Source organism: Barbus barbus (genome assembly GCF_936440315.1).
Source record: "Barbus barbus genome assembly, chromosome: 43".
NCBI lineage: Eukaryota > Metazoa > Chordata > Actinopteri > Cypriniformes > Cyprinidae > Barbus > Barbus barbus.
In genome coordinates this window covers 14,208,732-14,227,708 of record NC_136721.1, presented here as the reverse complement: position 1 = coordinate 14,227,708, position 18,977 = coordinate 14,208,732, and the positions used below count along the sequence as shown (strand labels likewise).

At 34.0% G+C, this 18,977-nt stretch overlaps 2 protein-coding genes across 5 annotated transcripts; both read right to left on the bottom strand.

The window, feature by feature from the left end:
• Positions 1 to 1,254: 1,254 nt before the first annotated feature.
• Positions 1,255 to 13,010, bottom strand: LOC306862018 (ELMO domain-containing protein 1-like). 2 transcript variants are annotated; one of them, XM_079404598.1, is made up of 12 exons: positions 12,919 to 13,010; positions 12,425 to 12,498; positions 7,603 to 7,748; positions 7,484 to 7,512; positions 6,879 to 6,976; positions 6,662 to 6,791; positions 6,371 to 6,504; positions 5,423 to 5,491; positions 5,015 to 5,038; positions 4,663 to 4,713; positions 4,124 to 4,257; positions 1,255 to 3,317 (listed from the first exon to the last, which is right to left on the bottom strand). In XM_079404598.1, exons 2-12 carry the CDS (start codon positions 12,439 to 12,441, stop codon positions 3,142 to 3,144), a joined length of 1,008 nt encoding a protein of 335 aa, XP_079260724.1. In that variant the 5' UTR covers positions 12,442 to 12,498; positions 12,919 to 13,010; the 3' UTR covers positions 1,255 to 3,141. The 2 variants fall into 2 exon arrangements, with proteins under 2 accessions (XP_079260724.1, XP_079260725.1); XM_079404599.1 differs by lacking the exon at positions 5,015 to 5,038.
• A 297-nt stretch (positions 13,011 to 13,307) lies between these two features.
• Positions 13,308 to 18,099, bottom strand: slc35f2 (solute carrier family 35 member F2). Of its 3 annotated transcripts, XM_079405230.1 has the most exons (10): positions 17,982 to 18,092; positions 17,637 to 17,735; positions 16,993 to 17,123; positions 16,731 to 16,903; positions 16,291 to 16,418; positions 16,054 to 16,213; positions 15,630 to 15,786; positions 15,121 to 15,173; positions 14,793 to 14,947; positions 13,308 to 14,514 (listed from the first exon to the last, which is right to left on the bottom strand). In XM_079405230.1, the coding sequence occupies exons 3-10, from the start codon at positions 17,106 to 17,108 to the stop codon at positions 14,263 to 14,265; spliced, it is 1,194 nt and encodes a 397-aa protein (XP_079261356.1). In that variant the 5' UTR covers positions 17,109 to 17,123; positions 17,637 to 17,735; positions 17,982 to 18,092; the 3' UTR covers positions 13,308 to 14,262. The 3 variants fall into 3 exon arrangements, with proteins under 3 accessions (XP_079261356.1, XP_079261355.1, XP_079261357.1); XM_079405229.1 differs by lacking the exon at positions 17,637 to 17,735 and having other exon boundaries at positions 17,982 to 18,099; XM_079405231.1 differs by lacking the exon at positions 17,637 to 17,735 and having other exon boundaries at positions 13,317 to 14,381; positions 17,982 to 18,099.
• Between the last annotated feature and the right edge of the window lie 878 nt (positions 18,100 to 18,977).

The following is an 18,977-nucleotide window of genomic DNA, read 5'->3' as shown; positions in this document are numbered from 1 at the left end:
AGCCTTAAACCAGATTTTCTGGCCTAGAAACTGGTCCTAGCTAAGATGGTCTCCCAGTCTGACCAGCTGAAAGGGCACAAAACCCATCTCAAACTGTCGACAGATCAGTCAGGCCAGTCTGGGAGACTAGCAGATCAGCCTAGGCTGACTGAAGAAGATGTTTTTCAGCTGGGTTGACATCTTTTATAAATGGCGCTTCAGTTTCGCTGTGATGTCTTATGAATAATCATGTTAAATAATAATCTTATAAATAATGAATGTTACACATTAGGTATATGGGTACTTATAATTTCCTTCATACAAGCACAACATCATTCATTCTGTTCCCGCATCTGCTTTCTCCAAACATAACGGGTTAGCATAAACGCATCTGAAGATGAACGAGAATATGCTCGCAATAGCGTGAACGTTATTGCCCTCACGCGATCAAACTCAGAATAACACGTATTTTTGTTTGAGGCAGTTGACTAATGTGGGACACCTATGCTTCAGTGTGTTTATCTCTTCTTTTACAACATGAAAGTGAACATGATTGGTGTTGATTCGAGCAGGGGTGACAAGTTATTGAAATGACTCGATTTTCTGGAAATTATGTCATAAACGTGGCTATGAAATTCATCAAACAGGAAGCACCTCTTGTGAAGTTCACTCAAAGGTCAGTGACATAGAATTTAGACAAAACTAATGTTAAAGATATAAATATGTTATAAATAAAACAATGTTCCAAATTGTTATCAAATTATATTTGTGATGTAACTGTACATCAAATTTTGCAATAATATTATTAAAATTTGTTAAGAATATTTTCTATTTGAAGCAATCTTTGTCCTTCCACTTTAGAAAAGGATGTTTTCATGTTTTGACTAATGTGGGACAGTCAAATATACTGTTATTCAATTGATAAAATGTGCATTAAGAAAGTTAAATGCCATACATGTTTTTTTTGTTGTTGTTGTTTTTTAATGTTTGGGCTTATAATGCACAAATATTATTTGTTTCAAGATACAGATTCAAAATTTAGAGACTAGAGGACAATTTGTTCCTGGACCTTGATGAGTCCATGGCGGCAAGGACTACTAATTTTACTTTTCTACAATTGCTTTTCATTTCATGCAGCCTTTTACTCTGAGGTCTGATGATTTATAAAGCACTCCAGAACAATGATTTAATTTCCTGATAACTCAAAGCATCCTGTATTGTTTTTGTGGGAAAGAGCATTTATGCATGTGAAAGAGAACACAAAAACCCAACGGATACATAAACATTCAGCCATGCATAATGATGAGCTTTAATATTGTATTCCACCTCTAAGGCTTTATGTACAGCAAGTGCTTCTGTCTCATTTGTAAAAGTGCTGCAATGAGAAATATGACACTTTTTACACATTTAAAAATCATGTGGAAACACATTTCAACCAAAAGCTATTAAAAAGAAGCTGCTTAACACTGCCAATAGCATAGACATTCATTGCACCGATTAACGACATTAAAATTAAGTGACATTCTGATCATTTTTTGCAGGCAAAAACTAAACCATCATGCAAACCCTGTGACCGTCCATCGTGTTAAAGGGTTAATGGACAAACTTAAACAAAAGAGCAACATGCATTTGTGATGTGACAGCTGTAAAAATTAAAGAAATGCAGAAGAGACCAAAGAAAGCCTGAAATACTCACAAAAGGGCAAAACTTAATTATGATAATTAGTGTCTTAAGAATACAATAGAGGCACCACTTGTGCAAAAGAAAACAAGACTGTTCTACTAACTGTTCTAAACGTCACTTATTGCTTTGGTGCTAGAACAGAAAAATGGAACATTCCATATTTTTTTGTTTACATCAACACTAATACATTTGTAAAACAATCATGTGCTCTGCATGATAACATTCACAAAACACACATTATCCTACCATATTTGGCAAGTGAATATTTGATTTTAAGCTCTGCTTCTTGGCAACATGTAGTTCACAGTATGTACTGTACGTATGTGACAGAACAATGAGATTCAGAATATGAGTGTGACAATAATGGTTATGAAATTATGAATGAATGATCCTCTGTAAATACAGCAAGCTGAAATCATTTCCATTTTAAGGATTGTTCTGGGTTCAATGCAAGTTAGACAACATCTGTGGGATAATGTTGATTACCACAAAAATTTATGTTGACTCTTTCCTTTTTTTAATAATAACAATAAAATCTGGCTTACAGTGAGCCACCTACAGTGGATGTGAATGAGGCTCATTTTAAAGTGTTTAAAAGCAGACATTTGACACTTATAATATCATAAAAGCTCTTACATGAATTATTCTGATAAAATGTATGTATTATTTGAGCTGTCAATCTGTTTAAATCATCGTATTTACAATTGTTTTAGGGTTGTCATGTCAATAATGTTATAAAATTGTAAATAACTTTACACAGAAAAGGTTAGTATTTTTTCACACGAAAATAATGCATGTATATCTTCTTATGGCTACAGTATTGAAACAGTATTTTAATATTTACAAATTGGCCCCATTCACTTCCATTGTAAATGTCAACGTAAGCCAGATTTTTGTTGTTTTTTAAGAATATTTTGTCGCAATCAACATTACACCAAAAGTGCTGATTGATTGGGTTTAACTTGTACTGAATCTTGAATATTCCTTTAAAAGATTTACAATAATTAAACAAACGTTATCTTTAATATGACAGCTCTGAAAGTGTATGATAGTGTATACAAACAATGGCCAGCTGTTTCTAAGTGTGCCTGGTATCAGTGCAGCCTACTGCGGTGGATGTGGGTGGAAACTCTCTCGCACCTGAAGCTCAGTGTCTTACCCAATATGTACCAACAGCTCTACCTACTGGTGGATAGGGAGCTTTGTCCTATCGGGAGAGATCTCTCTCCCATCCACATTCAGTAAATATCACAATCAGTGTGAAAGCTGTAAGGTTGCCACTGTTGCCATGCGCATGTACAATCATCATGGTCCTCAGCAGTGCTGGTGATCTTCAGTAACGTCTGGTCGCATGGGATGAAGGAGACATTGGCGTGAGAAAGTGTGAGAAAGAGGCCGGCTAAGCAGTAGGCAGTTATGAGACATGGGCTTTAAGGATGAGAAGGTGAAAGGTCATGAGAGTTGAGGTGAATGAGAAGCTACAGGTTGACCAGGTGAAGGTCAGAGGCAGTGAAGTGAGGACACAGTGCCATGTCAGGGTTCTTCAGCTGCTTCAGGACGCACTTGTGGAACTTGGTGCGCACACGATTGAACTCCATGATGTCACATGGATCTTCCTCGATCCAGAACCTGTGGAACTCCTGCATCAGATAACCTAAGTAAAATAAATCATAATTAATACATACAAAACAAAAATAAATAATAAATAAACAACACACTGTAATTTATATAATAATATATAATATATATAAAACTTTTTTAATTGTATATACTCATTTATAATTTTATATAATTTACGTACACCTAAATCAATATCAAATTCATTATTTAACCACAAATATAATAATAATTAGTAGTAGAAGTATCTATAATCTTTTATGAAATTGCATTTTATGTAAATTATTTAAATAATATTATGAGAGATACACAATTTTTATTTTTTATATATATATTTTATCTATATAATTTTCATAGAAATGAATAATTATATAATTCAAACAAATATTTGCCAATAACAACAACAACAACAACAATAATAATAATAATAATTATTATTATTATTATCTGTACTCTTTTAGGGAAATTCATTTTTTGCTAATTATATAAAGATAATAATATTAATATAACAAAAATATTGTATGTATGTACAGTATGTAGATAGTATACAGATTGATTGATTGATAGATAGAAATATTAAAATATTATATTTTTTATGTATTTTTATTTTTAATATTCTGTTTTTAAAACCAATCATTTGAATTATATTAATTATATATTTTGTCCACAAATATATAATAATAACTATTATTATTATTATACTCTTTTATTGTAGCTTTAGTAATCATTTTACTTATATAATTTACATGAATATATAATTATATAATTGTGTAATATTATTTAATAAATTGCCTACAAGAGTTGTTTTCACAAGGACAACAATGGCAACATTGTAACACTCACAGAAGGTCTGTTGGAAGTGCACTAGACTTGGCATCTCTGGTGCCACATTGTACAGATGAGTCTTCAGAGCCCCGCTCACCAGCAGGGAATATGCCAGGTCTGTGATGTTTATGCCAACTATGGCAAATGAGTATCTGCGCCACAAAAGATTTTGGTCAGCACAAAACACAGTGTAAAAGAAATCCTTGTTTGGTGTAAATAAACATTATAAAAAGATAAGACACTGCTAATGTTTGTCTGCGTGGTTCCATCTGTTCTGTGCTTTAATTGTGTCTGTGTGCGCACATGTCAGCAGCGCGGTTGAACAGGCTTCCTGCTACACATCAGAGCTAATGCATCCTGAAAGCATCATGACAAGTAGAAGAGCCTGATTCAAATCCTTACACAAAGCATCAGGGTTCAGGCGCTCGACTGCTAATAACTACTGCACACACAGCACAATTATTTTTAACATTCACAGATTTAAGAACTGGTTCTCTGGTTGCTACTGGCACAAATAAAAAGAGTGTATGCAATAGTTTGCAATATTCTGGACTCACCCAATCGCTTTGTCAAATGTCTTCTTGTCCCACTCAGCTTTGCTCATCTTGCTGTGTGAAAACCCAAAATGTTAGAGTATATCCACCCAGTCTTGTGCTAGTTGTTCTTAAACGGTGACTATAATGCACTCAACTATAAATGACGACAATTACACACGTGAGATTCACTGGAGAAAAGAGAAAGCATTCACGGTTACTAACCAACGTTATAATGGAGCATAATGCCTTGTGTTTAGAGTGAGGTGAAGTTGGATGTTTCGAGATTAAAAAAATAATAACAACATAATACAGCCATTAGATTGAAGCAAAATGATCAAATGAATTTCTTACTGAGAGAGAAAAGATGGAGTACCTGGCTTCCTCTTTGGAAACGTTCCTGCACATGACATTGATGGGAATAAAAAAGAAGCAGGAACAGAAAAAAAGGAATGTGTGGGTGCACGATGTGCATGATGGTTACAGAGCATGCTGAAGGTGTGATCGATTGCACGGCATGAAAAAAATCACCTGTTAAAATAAACATGATATGCACACACAGTATAAAGCAATGCACTGATAAGAGCTTTCTGGGGAACTACACCCTAACCGACATCCTGTGGCAAGATCCTGGTGCTGTGTGTTGCTTTTGGTGCGTGTTTGCTAATGTGTGTTTAAAGTTTAAATGTGTCTTAAAGCCCATCAGTGATATCATGGGTAATTATATAAATAACTGAGTATATACAGTAGGAACCACTCAAGAGGACCATCTGAAGGATCTGACCTGTGTTTGGGCTGCAGGGAGTCATGAAGAACTTGGAGAGCGGTGGCTTTGTCATGCTCTGCAAAATACCTGCAAATAAAAGCGGGGAAATTAGCCATTGAATTATTCTGTTTGAAAACCTAGTGAGCTGCCTATGTAGACTGCATTTTAAGGCCACATACAGTAAGTGCACTCCTGACATGGTGTTTCAAAAGCTAGGCAACTTAATTATGCCACCTGAGCAAATGCTAAGGCACTGCAACAAGCTCAGTAAAAAAATCTAAGGGAAACAAAATGATTTAAAAATAAATACATTTATTTCACTAATTAGTAAAAAGTAGTGATAAAAACTACTTTAATTTAATAAAAAATATATTTTACCTAATGTATGTTATGTATGCTTTTTAATTATGGTGTATCTAACTCATAAAACTAGTTTAGTGTCATTTAAAAACTTATCTTACCAAAGGTTATGTATTTATTGCTTAATAAAGTATGTTGTTAGCTAGCAATATGCTAATGTGTAATTCAAAAACTTATTTTACTCAATGTATGTTATGTATTTAATACTTTGGAGTATGGTGTTGTTAGCTTAGCAATATGCTAATGTCAAAACCTATCGCTAACTAATAAAAACCGGTTCAGTGTAATTCATGAATTATTCTACACAGTGTAAGCTATGTAATGTTTAGCCGATAATGGTATTGTGTTGTTAGCTTAGCTGTAATAGCTATTGATATTAGCACAAGCCTACAGTGCGTTTCAGATTTATCTTTTATGAGTTTCCATGACAGTTAGGATGTTTCCAGAAGGCCTGTGTAGTTACAGCAAAGACACAATATGTTTTGGAACAGAGCTAAGATCTGGTGTTATGTAGATCACAAAATTTCACTCAAGTACATACATTTAAAGGACTATAACGATCTAATGTTTTTGTCCTGATTTCACTTCAGCAGATTCTCTACTCACAGTAGGTTGTACAAGCCCAGGAGACCCATGCCCCTGAAATCAGTCTTGGGGTCGTTTCCTTGGAAACCAATCTCACACCATTGCTTTGAGATGCGTCCAGAGAGAGGAGAATCAGGACGGAGTTCCTTCCACAGCTGGTGAGTGAAAAGATATTTGAGAAAGGCATCACTATTAGAGACGATTCTGTTATGGCCGAGAGGCTGTGCTACATTGTGAATGGTAGCCACCTATATTTATTAGAAACAGTAATCAAAAGGCTGGCAACCGCTAATAGTGAGTTACTGTTAAAACCTTCATGAGAATCTCCTCATGTCCTGGGTTTTCACAGTCATACGGCTCTCTACGCAGCTTCTCCACCTCCACTACTAGGTTTCGGTAACCCACGATCTGGAGCAGGCAAGCCTGGAGAGAGATGCCAAGCCTGGAAGAAGAAAAGAAATGCAGTGCTCAAAAAGTAAGAGTTATCTGTAAATGCATACACTGTATCAGGGAATGATGGGATCCTTACTGTGGGTTTGTGTCAAGGTTGATCTTTTTCAGGGACATTATATCATCGATAGACTTTTCAACAGAATCTGGGTGAACGTTGATGGCAGACTGCAAAAGCTATGGAGGTAATTAAAAAAAAAAGTGTTCAGTTATTAGCTAATATACAAAACAACAGCATAATACAGTATGTAAAATATTTAGCCTTCTTGTAGTTTTGAGATGGCCTTTAAATCAGCTTATAATCAGTTATTATTGTAAACTAAATCTAATAGTATTAAATAATCATTTTAATAATTTTAATTGAAATAAAGCTGAAATAACTAAAACTAAATTAAAAATGATGCCTTGGCAAGCAACTGAAATAAGCTCAAGTACTAAAATGAGTAAAATTGAAATAAAAACAAATTAAATAAAGCTAATCTAAATAAAATATCCAAATATGCAAAAATATTATAAATATAAAATATCATAAGCAAAATATGAATAAATTATATAATAGTATTTAAATAGTACTACTAAATTTACATAAACATACAAAATACATACCATTTCATAATATTATTAAATAAATGCGTAATAAATTTAAATAAATAATAATTTTACTTCATAAACTTCATGACTTACCTCATGTTTAGAGCATTTGAGTGAGGATTCTGTGAAATTAAAAGAAACATAAAATAATATAAAAATTTCCCCACGTTTTTTGCTGTAGATGTACTGCTAAAATTACTGATAGTATTTACCGATCTTGAGCGTCCTCCGAGCACCGGGTTTGTTATTGTAACAGATACGTTGAAGCTCACATCGTCCAGTCAACTTCCTGATGACAAACTTCAGGCCCCGCCACAAACACTTACAGTACAGGAACACCAGTAACTGGGTCAGTACCCTAGAAGATTCAGAGAAATAAAGAGGCCTGAATAAAATGACACAAGTCCAATACTGATGATAGGCCTAATACACCTGTGTATTCTGTCCCAGAATAAAGCATACTGACTGAGGTATTTTAAAAGCTCATTATATTTGAGTACTCTAAACCTGAACTGAATAACCATCATATTTGTTTCCCATGAACACTGCTCGAGCTGTTCAAAAAGAAACGCACATTATTTTTCTCTTATAATGCTCTGATGTCTACAAAAGCTAGGCCTAATTTCATATCATTTAACCTTTATTTAACCAGACAAGTTAATGAAGAACAAGTTCTTATTTACAATAACAACCTGGCAGGAGAATTAATATCTCCTGAGACATACACACATATATCACAATACATAATTCACACACAAAAAAAAGGTAAAAACATTTACAGGTCGAGGTCAAAGCACTCACTAGTAATTTTTTTAATGCACATACTGGAATATTTGTCTCTAATTTCAATAACTTTTGTAGCATATTCCAATTATTTGGGGCAGCAAATTCAAAAGAGGAACGCCCATAAGTAGTTTTCTTTCTAGGAATACCCAAGGAAATATAATTCGATGATCTAGTTGTATATGTATTAGGATGAGGTTTAAACAACTTTTGAAGATATTCAGGTAATAAACCCAGCAAGACTTTGTAAATAAAAATATACCAGTGAGTTTCCCGTCTTATATGCAATGATGTCCAATTCAAAAGGGAGTATAATTGGCAATGATGTGTTCTGTAAGGTGCATTAGTATTCAATCTAATTGCTGCATGATACCACACATCTAATTTCTCCAGAACGCCTTTACGTGCATTTCTATATATCACATAACCATAATCGAACAAGGGAAAATAGTAGTTTCAACAAGATGTTTCTTGGCTGACGTGGTAAACACAGATCTATTTCTAAACAAAAAACTAAGTCTAGATTTAACTTTCTTCTGGAGATTAGTTATGTGGGTAGTAAATGTCAAGGAACTATCCAGCCAGATTCAGAGATATTTATATGAAGATACTACCTCAATTATTGCCCCATCTGGAGCTATAATGTCTTTATTATTTTGTTGATTTTTCCCAAACTACATTTCTTTTGTTTTTGTGCTATTTAAAACTAGATTCAAGTCATTAAAAGCCGCTTGAATTTTATTAAAACTATCCTGTGCTTGCTTTAAAACTTCATCATATGATGATCCCACAAGATAAAGAATAGTATCATCCGCATATAAGTGAATATAGGTTTTCTGACTGCAGATAACCTGAGAAATATTATTAATGTAGATTGAAAACAGGGTTGATGCTAGCACAGAGCCCTGAGGGACCCCTTTATTAATAGTAAATGGTACGGATAATTGTTGGTCAGTTGAATTAGACACACCAATACTACGTAATCTGGATAACAAAATATAATGATCAACTGTATCAAAAGCTTTAGCAAGGTCAATAAAAATAGCTGAACAAAGTTGTTGTGTTTCTAATGCATTATAGATATCATTCATAACTTTTACAACTGCTGTAGTACAACTAAATGAAGAACAAAAACCAGATTGAACTTTAGATAAGATGTTATTTGTATTAAGGAACCCTATCAATAGCTTATTGATTAATTTTTCCATCACCTTTGCCACACAGGGCAAAACTGAAATTGGACTATATGAATTTGGATCCATTTTATCACCACTCCTATAGACAGGAGATACAATGGCTACTTTCCAAATTTTAGGTATTTCAGCTGTAGTTATAGATAGATAAAAAATATATGTTAAGGGTTCAGATATAATTGATGCACCTACTTTGAAAAAGAAAGGATCTAAGGCATCTAGACCAGCAGGTTTGTTTTTTTAGTTAAGTTTACGTAATTCATGCCAAACCTGTGATTTGTTAACTAATTGTAAAGAAAAACTAAAAGGTAAAATAGATTGAATGTCTCTTATATGTCACATTTTATTGATATACTGTAAGTAATTACTTACTCTGATAAAATATTTATTTAAAAGATCTGCTATTTTTGCTTTATTTGTAACAACAATATCTTCATTCTTAACCCTTGTGCATCAATAAAAAAAGTTACACTTAGGTCCATAGTGGACAAAAATGTCCATGTAAAAGAAAAACGGTCATAAAAATTAGAAGCTTGGGAACACAGACTTAAGTTTGGTCCCATTTTAAAGAAGACCCATGGCAGATTATTGTTGAAGTAAAAAAAAGTTTAAGATGGTTTAAGGTTTAAGTTTATGAAAATGCTTTATGAAAAATATTTTATATAAAATATATATTTTATGTTACATGTTGAACTCCAAACCTGCTAGAAAATCAAAGCCATAAATCCATAAATCCAGTTTTTCTTTCTCAAATATTACAAACACACACAATTGTTTTTATGACACACATACAAACCACACTCTGACATCTATACCAACACACCCACACAATTATAGCTGCATTATTTATCCAATTGGCTCTATAATATGCAGAAGCAGAAAACAGGAATAAAGCAAGTATTTGCTTTATAGACCCTTTATAGACCAAACCTGAAAAAAATGGCACCATTTGGTAAAATACAGTAAAAAATTATAAATATCAGATTAAAAACAGATTAAAAATAGCAGTTTTAATGGGTTTCAATGAAGACATTTTTGTCCAAAAGATGCTGAGTGTTTCACTTTTTTGTACCTAGTGTAAAATAGATTTATTAAAGGAAATGAGGGTGGAATATTACAATTCAAATAAAAATACACACCTGAGCCAAAATTTATGCAGTTAGCATTAACACAGGTAAAATTATCAAAAAAATAAAATAAATAAACTAAAATGGACAAAAATGTCCATAAGGGTGCACAAGGGTTAAGTGAAACAGGTCCTTGTGGTAACAGATTATTTTCTATTTTATTTTCAGTTTATTTTCTAGTTCTTTTACCATACTCCAATAAGTTCTTGAATTTGTAGAACAATTTGAAAATTGCTTTTTATAGAACTCAGATTTCACTTTTCTAATAGCTTGAGTACACCTATTTCGATGTTTTCTAAAGGCAATCCAATCAGTCTCAGATTTTGAATACTGTGCTTTACGCCTAAAAATATATTTTTTTGATGTAGTAAAGTAACTAGGTTTATCCATGGGCTAGAACGATTTTTATGTAGAATTTTTTTTAAAAGGAGCATGTTTATTAATAATAATACTTAGAGATTAAGAAAAATAGGACCAAGCTTCTTCAACAGTTGGAATTAAATTAACTTTATGTAAATTTGCAGCAGCTAGATCATGTAAGAAGGCTTGCTCATTAAAATTTTTAAAAGAACGCTTCAAACGAACTACACTAGGTTGATTAGGCGTACACTTTTTCCGGATACATACTATAAAACTGTGGTCACTGATATCATTACAAAAGACACCAGATTGGTATCGATCTGATCCCCATTGTAATAAGCATGTCTGTGATTCGAGACAGAGATAAGTGGGCCATGATGATGAAATGGGTCACAGTTCTACAAAGATCTGTGTGATGAAAGCGAAATATAATTTTGAAAGTATTATTCTTTAAACAGGTTTCATGTCCTGCATGTATCAAGCAGTATGTGTACACATATTGATATCTACTATGCATCTGTTTTGAATCAATGCATGGATGAATCCATCCATCTGTATTATATGCTAATTTAATTGCAGGCTAATTCACTACAGGAAACGCACTGGACTAGGAATAAACCTGTATGAATCCGGTTGCTGATTACGTTCAAGAGTTACTGCTCACAGGATAGACTCGCCTCCCCATCGGCATGAAATGAATTTGTGGTCAAACCTGTGTTTTGTAAAAAAAGGTGTTATTGTCTATCAAAGCTATTGAACAGAAGTGATGTGTCCCGAAGGTAATTTCCTTTTCCAGGACTTTAATAAAAGCCAGTTCTGATATTGCATTATAGGGGTCCCTACCTGTAAATGTCTAGGTGAAATACAAATCTATACTGGTACATTTGGTGCAGCCTCTTATTAGGTTTAGTGCCTTTCAACATCATTTATTGTAAACAATATAATTAAGAGGAGTGGCTGATAGGAAAGCACCTATGAGGACTCACCAAGGAATTGTTTATTTATAAGGTATTTGTCAGGTTTTTTTTACATTTTCATAATTTTTTTTGGCCTATATAATAAAATAAATTAAAGATATTAACACTAGTAAGTACATTACATTTATTAATATTTCATAATTAGGATATTTTATGCAAAATAACATAATAAAATAATAATAAAAATTTGTCTATTTTATATATAGAAGCAGGCTATTTTCCATAATAACAATAATATACTGTATACACACACACACACACACACACACACACACACACAAAGTATTGTTATTATTGTGCAATAACGCATGCTATTTAAACTCATATTATTCTGATGATGATGACATCTAATTATAATAATACCTAGGCTAATTATAATAATACCTGATAAGAATAATTAATAAATGTTTGGTTTCTGTTTTTGTTTCAACATCCGTGACATAATTGGGCCATACAACAAAGCATGCAATAAAAAATCCGCATAACGGTGAATTTAATGTGCATTTTTAAAAATGTTAAATGACAACAATGATATTTCAGCCTCGAAGCAATAAGAAGCGAGCTATCACCATTAAGCACTAAAGACGTACTTACCTCAGAAAATGCTTCATCGCGATTGTCTGCTTTGCTAAAACAGTATAACTCACATTCGAGGATGGTCTGACCACCTGCACAAAACATAATTCAAAATGAAAACCAGTGTATCTTTATTTAATCGTATTGCATTCAACCGTCGTGGATGCAAATATCGATAATGTCTCGAGGTCGTCAGTGTGGCTTTAGGCGGATTAAGACGTTGCCGTGGGCACCTGCTCCAACAACCAACCCATGGTCTACACATCCACCTTCACATATTTAATGTCTGGTGCGTTATTTCATGACAAATGAGCCGTTTAGAATACATTCAGATAGCATTGTTTATATAATACTGACAATTGGAGTCATTTACCGTCGAGACTATTTCATCTTGCAGTAGGTGCTCTTCTGCGCTGTTCTCTATTCTACACCACACATGGTCGTGTGAAAACAGCGCATCAAATAATACATCAGTGTATCTGATAAAAGATCAATAAAAGACAAGCACATACGTTTCAAGATGTCGCTGGGAATGGAAATAAACCTGTCCTCCTCTCTCTGTAAAGCAGGTACCTGTTATTCCTCCATGATGAGCATGTGAATGAGGGAGGGCGGGCGCTTCTGAGCATCGCAATGCAGCGAAGAAAGACCCCAGAAGACCTCTGTCGCTCCTTTACATACTAGATTAAACTCATTCTATAGAATTGTTTTTCCATAATTTGGAATTTACAAGTATGTGTTTACTTCATGGAATCAGGGTTTGAAGAGGTCCATAAAGATATTCTAGTGTGGTTCTCAATCAAGGGGCCTCAGTAAACTTTCAAGGTGGTTCCAGGATGACTTGCTATTATTTAAATTAATAAATATATCATAATCGAACTAAATTGAAATGCTAAAAACTCTAATATATACTTTTTATTCAATACAACCATATAAACAATCAGTTTCATCATTAAGCAAAAGTACCAACAATGTAGCCTTCAAATATTGTCAGAAAACAGAGGGTCTTTGACACATAGAAAAGTTGAGAACCACTGCTCCAGTGAGAGCGCAGATAAAACCTATACACTTAAATATATCATTTAGATTCATGGAATTTTATAAGTATTAGACATAACCAATCATTTCTAACTTTATCAGTTTTTGAAAACTCTTCTGATGGCAGTCACTGGGGTGGCTGAAGCATTCGGGAGTCTTTAATGGTTGAAATCTGTTCTAGAAGCATAAATGTTATAATGTAAAACCAGGTTAACATATTTGACAGACAGCTCTACTATAGATTAACTATGAATAATAAAACCACTTTAATGGTCACAAATAATCATTTTCAAATGTGGAAACACAGAACAAAATAAACAAAAGCAAATGCAATACTAATAGTAAATGTAACAAGTTGAATATGAAAAACTGAATACATCCATAATTTCAGCTAAAGTTACTTTTTATCTTCTGTTTTGTAGTCATTTCAAAACTCAAATAAAAATAACAAGAGTTAGTTAAAGAATGTTACAAAGATAAAGAATGTTAACATAAGTAATCATACTGGAAGCAGTATCTCATGTGGAATTGAGGTGTTAGCACCTCTTTAAGTTAATACGGTCCAGATCATTGTAGTCCATGATGACAACTTTATGCAATTTTTTTTTTTTTTTTTAAGTATCTGAACTTCAGTCTCAGCAGACTTAAATAACATTCATATGCAAATTGGTTTGGGAAAAAAAAAAAAAAAAACTCAAGGCACACTGACGTGGATTTAAAATCCATAAATAACAGATTAAACACTGCCTTTGGCAAAAATATAGACCCTTCTGAAGTAAATCTGTAAAATTCAGTACTGTACTCTACATTGTAGAGCTTCATATCTGAGAACAGAATCCGTTGCAATGTGCTCTGTGACTGGATCCTATCCTGTCCTCATTCTCCTGTCTTTCCTTTTGCAGCCAGTCTACTACAATGTCTCCATGTTGTTGGACATCTGCAGATGAAGCCAGATGATACGCCCTGTCGTTAGTGGAATACGACTGATCTGCTGTGTAGGTCGGTACGATGTTGAACATGATAAAACCAAGTGTGATCACCACAAAAGACACAATATACAGGCCTGAGAACTGTGAAAAAAGGAGGAAAGTTTCATAAACTTGTAAGAAACTGAAAAATCAATGTGAACAAGACAACTCTCAGTAGGTAAAATTATGTAATTAAAAGATTTTATATAAAGCAAGCGTCCAAATATCAAGAATCAGTGCTACCACTCAAAATGTCAACACCCCTGGTCAATTATCATTTAGCAAGAGGATTGTTTTGAAGATACTGGAAAATGTTTTAATCTTTTCTTTGGTCCTGGCATTTTTACTGATTTGCTGAAAAATGTAATATTTCCACTCACATTGTAGCGAAAAAGGAATATGCCACAGAAGAGACTGAAGAGGTCGGCAGTCAGCAGTGAGAGGTTCACAGCTGTGGCGCTGGTCATCTTTACCACTACAGGCATGAAGCTGTACAGCCCATACATGCACAGAGTATATGCAACAAAGAGCAGGCCTACAGAATAAACAGGTATTTAGAGTATTTATCAAATAAACAAGAGAACTGGAGTTACTCAATTTCCATAACACTTACTACATACAGTTATTGGCATTTCCATGTAAATGACTAGATCATTTTATTATAAGCAAATGTAAATGAAAGAGAAACATTTAACTCTAGTTACTCACATATTTTCCAGTTCCAGCAGATGACAGGTATAGCTTTGGTTTCAAGTATAGCCCTTTAAAATATAAAAATATATACATTTTAAAATGTAATTCATTCCGGTAATGGTAAAGCTGAATTTTCAGCAGTCATTACTCCAGTTAAGCGTCACATGATCCTTTGGAAATCATTCTAATGTTCATTTGCTGCACAAGTCACATTTCCTATTATTTTCCGTGTTGAAAAGTTGTGCTGGTAAACATTTTTGTAGATACCATACTGTTTTTTCCAGTTCAGATCATAAGAACATTTACTTGAATAAATCTTTTGTAACATTATAATATCTTTACTGTCACTGTTTATCAATTGAATGCATCCTTGCTGAATAAAAATATTAATTTCTTGTGCAAAAAAAATAAATAAATCTTACTTACTTTTGAATGGTAGTGACTTGCTTTTAAAAATGAGAGTCTCTCTCATGGTGGGGGCTTTTTTTACAAGGAAAATTAGATGGTGGACATTAAAAACTTACATCTGCACACCACTGATGAGAGTCCCAAAGAGCCCCATCATGCCCAAGAACTCCACTCTGCTCAGGTTTTTTACTGTGTATTCCTGACAGACGTTAGACACTGCGTACAGAGCAGCACTGACCAGCACGAGTCCATCCCCCAACAACACATGACTACCTGGAGTGACAGACACACAAAAAGCCCAAGACCACAGAGATCAACTATTTTTGTGCAAGATGACATTTCAAGAAACAAAAGCCACAGTCTATGATAAATTCTTCATGTAGCTTCTTTAGTTGTCCTCTTTTTATATCTTTTGTAACAGGAGTAAAATACCCAGAGGTTTTGGCAAATGATTCATGAGATGAAAAACAAAATATCTATAAAGCATAATCAAGGTTATTAAATTATGCCCCTTTTTGCCCCCTATTATAAAGTACTTACTTGAGCCTTGGTCTCTCCCTGCGAGCAGATCTGCTCCCACCATCGCACCGACTCCAAGCAAACACACAGCCACAGCTATAAAATGCAACGGTCTATAGCGAGTTTTCAAGAAGTTCCATGAGAGCACCATCAGAACCGGGATTACAAAGCAGTCCAGCAGCTACAACACAAGTTATTATATTAACTTATTGTATTAATGTGCGTGTCTTTTTTTCCAACTGAATGATATAATCTTACCTGTATACTTGTAAGGGTAGTGAACTGGTATGCCTTCACAACTGTGTAATTGGCTTCCACATCTGTTAGAGCCATCAGAAAATACTTCCACCACTTTGTTTTTAGAATTTGAATGATATTATTTTCACCTAAATTATAAAAAAAAAAAAGTGATTAATCCAATAAAGATATAAGCCATATATTTTGTACTAGCTTGCATTTCTGGAGGAAAGCTACCTAACAAGGTTTGCAGGAGTAGTACATTTTAATTTTGCATGTTGAGGAGAATCAATAAATAATTTAAAGACTTTAATCCACAAGAGAAGCCATGCAGGCATCCTGAAATAAGTTTTTAAAATCTGGAGCAATGATAAGCATGGTCATGGAAATGATATTCTGCCCTTCTAATCATCTGAAAAGCAGCAAGTGATTTCATGCAGGGAAGGTGTGCTGCAACGAACCTCTCCTGAAGGCTAAGACTAAAGTATAGGTGAGCAGCAGCAAGGTGTAATTGAGGAAGCTTTGCAGCATTGGTGTCTCCACCCTGGCATCTGCCAGATACTGACATGTAACTGCCGTCCCACATATCAGCATCGACAGGGCTTGACCCATTGCAATAGTTTTGCAGAGCTGCCTGTAGAAACAATTCTTAAGTTACCATCAATATGACAGCTGTAACTTCTAAACATTAAACATTTTAAAACAGAGACATCTTTAACATACCATGTAAACACATCTTTAAACTTGAGATTCCGTGGACCACAAAGAAATCTCCCCCAGCGGCTGAGAGCTCCCAATCCTCCATGTTCAAAGGAGTTCTCTTCCACTTCACGATCCATATTTTACACAGAGACCTAGAAAATCCAGAGAAAATAAGAAGAACTTCAGTGAAAGTCACAGGCTTTGATGTGTAATATCTAGTGATTAATGGTGTATATAATATTAATCCCTTTAGGAATTTATGCACAATAATGTTCACCTCAAGTGGGCCTCCTTAATTAAAAAAAAACAGCCAGAATTCCTTGCTTAATGTCACTTAAAGGTCATAAAATCAAAAGGAACTTAGCCTTTTTAAATTCTCAACAATGAAAAGATTTAAATACAAGCGTATAATATTCTATAAAGAAAGCCTATACTGACTTGACAAAGACATATAAAAGCCTCTACACAATTTTTATGACTTAAAATATCAAAGATCAACATGTAGCAATTGCAATAATTTTAAATAAACACTATTCAAAAACATTCCTATGGTTAAATAAAGACTTATTCCAACATAAGCCTTATAAACATTGCTGAAGCCTTTCAAAAAAATAAAATGGGCTCAAGTCTGAGTGAATAACTTGTATAAAATTAGTGTTGTTTACATATTCAAACTAGTGCTTCGGCCACATTTGCGGAACATCTGAGAAGCTGTGATGGTTGTAGTGCGGCAGTTCTCCGAGCACGTGGCGACCTGTCAGGCACTTTAGACAATGTAGGACTGAGCAAACGGTTTCTTAATCACAAAGATCAATGAACTCATTCATAATAAAGAATTCATTATTTTGCGTTTTAGGCTAAAAGCTGTGTGGCTTAAGCAAAAAGAAAATCTCTTTCCTTCTTAAGAGTTAACGTTAGCCATGTGGTTAGCTAGGCTAAAAAAAATATTTAAAAAATACAACGTCACGTGTTTACAAGTTAAAGAACAAAACCAAGCGTCTGTTAAATACCTTGATCCGTCATGTCCGTGGTTTACGAATTATCAGCTAAAATCCAACCACATCATCTTTCAATGAAAGAGAGGAATCATAAATACACTCGGCCATTTTATAGCCCCGCCCATTTTCCCAAACAGCCAATTGGAGCTTACATGCACTTCCTCTTTATTAAATTGTGACCAATGGCAGAGACGCATGCTGTTTACGACTACACGGAAGTTGAAATTCCCATATTTACCAGATCCGTTAAATTTGTTTTCTAGCGATGATTAATGAGAACTGAGATATCTGCAGATACAGTTGCAGCTGGTCGGCCTTCGGATTGTTATGGGAAAGATCCTATCGTGTCCTTGGACAAGGAACTGGCTCCATATTATCACTATTAATTTATGATTCATGTTACTCCTTAATATAATCTGTGTGAGAGCTAAACTCTCAAGGACAGGACATTTCTTATGACCCTGCTCGATTAAATGTGAATGTGTCTTATTTATTAAATATTTATTACACTGGCAGTAATGGCGTGGTGATCAAAGCAAACGTGTCATCCTACATAAAAAAAAATTAAAATGTGTGTGTAAATTAGTATGCGCATAATAATGTTAGAAAGCTATGTAGATGCATTCATTGACTGCTCCTTTAATTTAAAAGGTGTATTTTCTTTCTATAAAATATGGATATATGCATGAATAAACAGCAGTGCAAACAGCTATTAAGGTGGAAGAATGGAGTATAGAATGGAGTTTTATAATGTCAACTAGTAAATCATGTTATATGATATTCAGTAGGAAAAAAGAAGATTATAAGGATATTGAATTATTATTGTATGGAAAACCTTTAGAACAAGTTAAACATTTTAAATATTTAGGAATGTGGTTGGATGGGAGATATACCTGGAAAAAGCATGTTGAGGAAATAGATAAAAAATGCCGGAGGATCTTAAATGTGATGAGGACAATAGCTGGGGAAGAATGGGGAGCAGAAAGAGACTCAGTGCTAACTATTTAT

Bases quoted from the DNA above. Each gene is read 5' to 3' on its own strand.
- LOC306862018 (XM_079404598.1), bottom strand. The intron at 5,039-5,422 runs GTCAGATCCTTC...TGTCATGTGCAG, and splicing joins TCCCTGCAGCCCAAACACAG to GAACGTTTCCAAAGAGGAAG. The intron at 3,318-4,123 runs GTGAGTGTTACA...TATTTTACTTAG, and splicing joins GCACTTCCAACAGACCTTCT to GTTATCTGATGCAGGAGTTC.
- slc35f2 (XM_079405229.1), bottom strand. From the start codon at position 17,108: ATGGATCGTGAAGTGGAAGAGAACTCCTTTGAACATGGAGGATTGGGA. The intron at 16,904-16,992 runs GTATGTTAAAGA...TTGTTTCTACAG, and splicing joins TTTAAAGATGTGTTTACATG to GCAGCTCTGCAAAACTATTG. The intron at 15,174-15,629 runs GTAAGTTTTTAA...TATATTTTAAAG, and splicing joins CTCATCAGTGGTGTGCAGAT to GGCTATACTTGAAACCAAAG.